The sequence below is a fragment of the Carassius auratus genome, chromosome 2 (genome assembly GCF_003368295.1).
Source record: "Carassius auratus strain Wakin chromosome 2, ASM336829v1, whole genome shotgun sequence".
Classification (NCBI taxonomy): domain Eukaryota; kingdom Metazoa; phylum Chordata; class Actinopteri; order Cypriniformes; family Cyprinidae; genus Carassius; species Carassius auratus.
This window is the reverse complement of record NC_039244.1, coordinates 11,851,344-11,855,183: the sequence shown is the minus strand read 5'-3', so window position 1 is coordinate 11,855,183 and position 3,840 is coordinate 11,851,344. Positions and strand designations below refer to the sequence as shown.

Here is a 3,840-nt window from a genome sequence, read left to right as displayed (position 1 = left end):
CTGATTATGTTAAATACGTGTGTGTGTGTGTGTGTGTGTGTGTGTGAGTGAGAGAGAGAGAGACAGTCGGGCAGCCACATGGACACTGCCCCCTAGAGTATTGGAGAGTTCAGATTTTTTGTATAATTTATTTAAATATGACATAACCTTACTTAATTAAAAGTACATCATGAATCAATAACTTATTTTAATTATATTATTCAATGAATATTCTAATATTTTTCATCAATTGCTTCCTAGGGAAGTTTTTCCAGTGACAAGTATGATTTCGCACTGAAAAACGATTCACAACGTGTTAAAACTAAGTTGTTTACTCGGATTAAAACATTGTCACACCACAAAAACATCACAAAATTTGTAAAAATGTATTCTAATCGGAATAGCTCACACCTTCTTCCAGAATCACATCATTGTTGATTTTTAACCGCATATTTATATCTATTACATTATTAATGATAAATAACCTGAAACGCTTTAGCTTTTTGAAGTTTGTATAATTATTGTCATCATTCCAAATCCAACCAACAAACCACTTAATACAAGAAAAAAGCTTATACAAGGCTGCATCAAGTTCTAGATTTTCAGAAACACACATAACATTGTCACCTGATACATTTTCCCATTCTAGATTTCCTATTCTCCATATATGCAATAATTACATGTAGACATGCATTGTTTCTTGAGTATAATATACTGCAGTGCTGAGCTGCAAAAGGCAGGATCTTTAACCCATTCATTTTACCTAAATTTCCACTACATTAATAATGGCCATTATATTTCCTCTGTCAAAAATTAGTTTATCATGGTCTACAGGCACACACAGTGTATCGTTGTGGAAGTTCAGATGTGCTGTTGCTCTGTTAATTACATTCATAAAGGCAAGTTGGTAGATCTTAATAGCAGCTTCATAATAAATAGTGCAACCACAACGGTTGTCCCGATTGTACATGTGATCGGTTTCATCATCACCTGATTTCTTAAAACTTAAAGGTGCACCTGTGATTGAATTCCTCCTGTTGAGCCCATCCTTTAAGAAGACATCATGTAAGTCATTATTAATACTATAAATGATTTTCCAAGCGCTTGATTTCAGTTTGAAACTCACAATTATGATGCCACAGCATTACAGCACTAGGAAGAACAAAGCACAAATGGCATTTACACTTCAGCATCAGGTTGGACATGAAACAAGATGGAAGGATGTGTTAATTTTCTGTCTGTATCTCCATGTCAGTCTGTCTTTCTAGTTTCCATCTCAGTTCCTGCTCTCCTCGACCAGGCCGAGCGAAGGACTTTGAGACATCCGCGGATGATTCTGCGCATCCACATAATGTTCATGACATCCAAAGACACACTGGAAATAACCCAGGCACTGCGGCCCCCCAAAGGTAACCGGTAGAAGTCATCCGTACCAAAGACCAAGTACATATGGCTGTAGTAGCCTGGAATGACTGCGATCCTCACCAAGAAGAATGTAAAAGTCATAGCGACACCATTAGCCAGACTCGGTTTGGAAAGTTTGTGGTAGCCCAACATGTGAAAAAATGAACTGAAAGATATTAAAAATAACGAAATGAGAAAATGAGCTCCTGTAACGGTCTCATTGTATGCTTTTAGCTAGATTTTTAGGTCATACTTACCGCTGGTTTACAAAGGGAGTGGAGAATTCTGAAAGTAGGCGGACATTAGCAAAGTAAGGCAATATTCCTTGACTCTGCAGAAGAAAAACAGCAGAATTTGACCTTGTAGATCTTGAGGAAGTTATAATACACCAGACCTGCTGAAGACAACTTACCAGCACATAGTAGTATGCATAGAGAGCGGCAAAATGATGTATGACAAAATATTTCTCTCCAATTGACTCCCATGAAGTAAACATAAGCAAAAGATCTAAAAAAAAAAGAAAAAAGAAACACATAAGGTTAACCATTAAGTTAAAAGCAAAAACACATTAATGTACACATCTTAGTCATTATTTCCAACAAACAAGCAAATAAATCAATCGATTTTTAAACGACAATTAAGCAGTTTCGTTAAAAATATTTTTCTACAAAGAAATACTATAATAATAAATGATTATGCTGAAAAAAATATTTATTTTTTATGAATTTTAATTCAGAAATGGAAAAAAAGTAAATCTTAAAAGAACTGTATCACTTAAGTATTCATCATTAAGTGTATAAACTTAATTTTTAATTTATTTATGCACAAATTAATAGATATAGCATCACTTCATTAACCCTCCACCCACCTGATATAAGATAGCCTGAGGTTATGGCCACATTTAGCTTCACCAGTGTGGCATCTCCCCTGTAATCACAAATTAGAGGTAAGATAAGATAAATAGTGTTTGTGAGACAACCAAAAACATCTGATTAAGATTATACTTTCAGGACAGAAACCACACATTGTGCCATAAGTTGTGCCACCACATTTGTAATGACCTGTGTCTTCAAATCCTCACCAGACTGGGTCTTTCTGGATAGGTTCATCAAAGATATGTATGTAGAGACAGAAAAGTCCCACAACGAAGGCGTGTACTGTTGAGACGGCCCTTTGAGAGAAAAAATAAATACCATATTTTTCAGACTATAAGTCGCACCTGAGTGTAAGTCGCATTAGTCCAAAAATACGTCATGATGAGGAAAAAAACATATATAAGTCGCACTGGACTAAGTCGTAAGAGTAAACATTATCATCTACACTGTTTTCAGTGTAGGCTACAGGAGCACTGAGCAGCATAGAGCGCCCTCTCGCGGCTGTAGACGGTAATGTTTTCTCTTGGTTCATTTGTCTTAGTTCATTTCTCTTGGTTCATGTCAAATTAATTTTGATAAATAAGTCGCACCTGACTATAAGTCGCAGGACCAGTCAAACTATGAAAAAAGTGCGACTTATAGTCCGGAAAATACGGAAAATAAATACAGTGCGAGTGTATTTACGTTATAAGTAATTTAATTTAAGTTATTAAGCTATAATTTCAGTTAAGAGTTAACAATAAAACATGCTTTAAGATAGATCTGACACCTGGAGTTCCACTCTGTCCTTTGTGAAGGTTTGAGCCTGAGGAAGCCTTTGCAGAGCTTCTCGGACAACCAAGGGCTGCCTCTGTGGAACAGCCACTGGAAGCCCAGGAAGCTCCCGGTCACAACCACCAGCACCTGCAGGCTGAGAGGCTCCATGCCTGCTGAGCCCTAGAGAAAGAAAGAGACGAGAGCAAGATGGCGGTGAACGTTCAGCAATAAATCACCTATTAACACCCCCCCCCCCATCCCAGCCCAACACATAATGATCACCCCCTCTACCCCCCAGCACTCTTTAACAAAATCAAATGTTCCTTACTCCAGTCCAGACCCAGACCAGTTGCGAGCATAAAAGCCCCAGTCGTCACCTGAGCTGCCGCAGTACCTCTCTACTGCCAAATCCCTTAGTATACGGAGGCTTTTTTGCATATGCGCTGACAGCCCCACAGCCGTCCAGAGGTCAGCCCACTCAAACACGTCTCAGATTGCTCCATCTGTGATTTATAAGAGCCACGCATGGCTTTTGTGCAGTCTGAAATGCATCCGAATCCCAGAGATCTCGGCGTCCCGTAAGAAACAGCTGATTGTGTGGGCTTGCGCTGCATACACAAACTTCTATCCTGGCTGAGGGAGCGTGCACGTTACTCCGGCTATACATTTCTGCAGTATGGACACAGATCGAAATGAAACGGCAGGAAATCAATGCTTTTGATCAATGTGACATTGTTATGTTCCACTGGGACAAGACCAATCCCCTTCTATGTCCTCTTACCCTTGAAAAAGGCATCAAGCTTCAATGTTTTTGGTAACTGATAGT

The 3,840-nt window shown here is 38.6% G+C and overlaps 1 protein-coding gene across 2 annotated transcripts; it reads right to left on the bottom strand.

The window, feature by feature from the left end:
• Positions 1–324: 324 nt before the first annotated feature.
• Positions 325–3,840, bottom strand: LOC113110702 (transmembrane protein 56-B-like). Of its 2 annotated transcripts, XM_026274847.1 has the most exons (7): positions 3,343–3,840; positions 3,028–3,194; positions 2,465–2,554; positions 2,252–2,310; positions 1,796–1,890; positions 1,641–1,714; positions 325–1,549 (listed from the first exon to the last, which is right to left on the bottom strand). In XM_026274847.1, exons 2-7 carry the CDS (start codon positions 3,180–3,182, stop codon positions 1,231–1,233), a joined length of 792 nt encoding a protein of 263 aa, XP_026130632.1. In that variant the 5' UTR covers positions 3,183–3,194; positions 3,343–3,840; the 3' UTR covers positions 325–1,230. The 2 variants fall into 2 exon arrangements, with proteins under 2 accessions (XP_026130632.1, XP_026130641.1); XM_026274856.1 differs by lacking the exon at positions 3,343–3,840 and having other exon boundaries at positions 3,028–3,269.

Coding starts and splice junctions, on each gene's coding strand:
- LOC113110702 (XM_026274847.1), bottom strand. CDS start 3,182: ATGGAGCCTCTCAGCCTGCAGGTGCTGGTGGTTGTGACCGGGAGCTTC. Junction 2,555..3,027: donor AGGACAGAGTGGAACTCCAG/GTGTCAGATCTA, acceptor TTTCTCTCAAAG/GGCCGTCTCAACAGTACACG. Junction 1,550..1,640: donor ACTCCCTTTGTAAACCAGCG/GTAAGTATGACC, acceptor AATATCTTTCAG/TTCATTTTTTCACATGTTGG.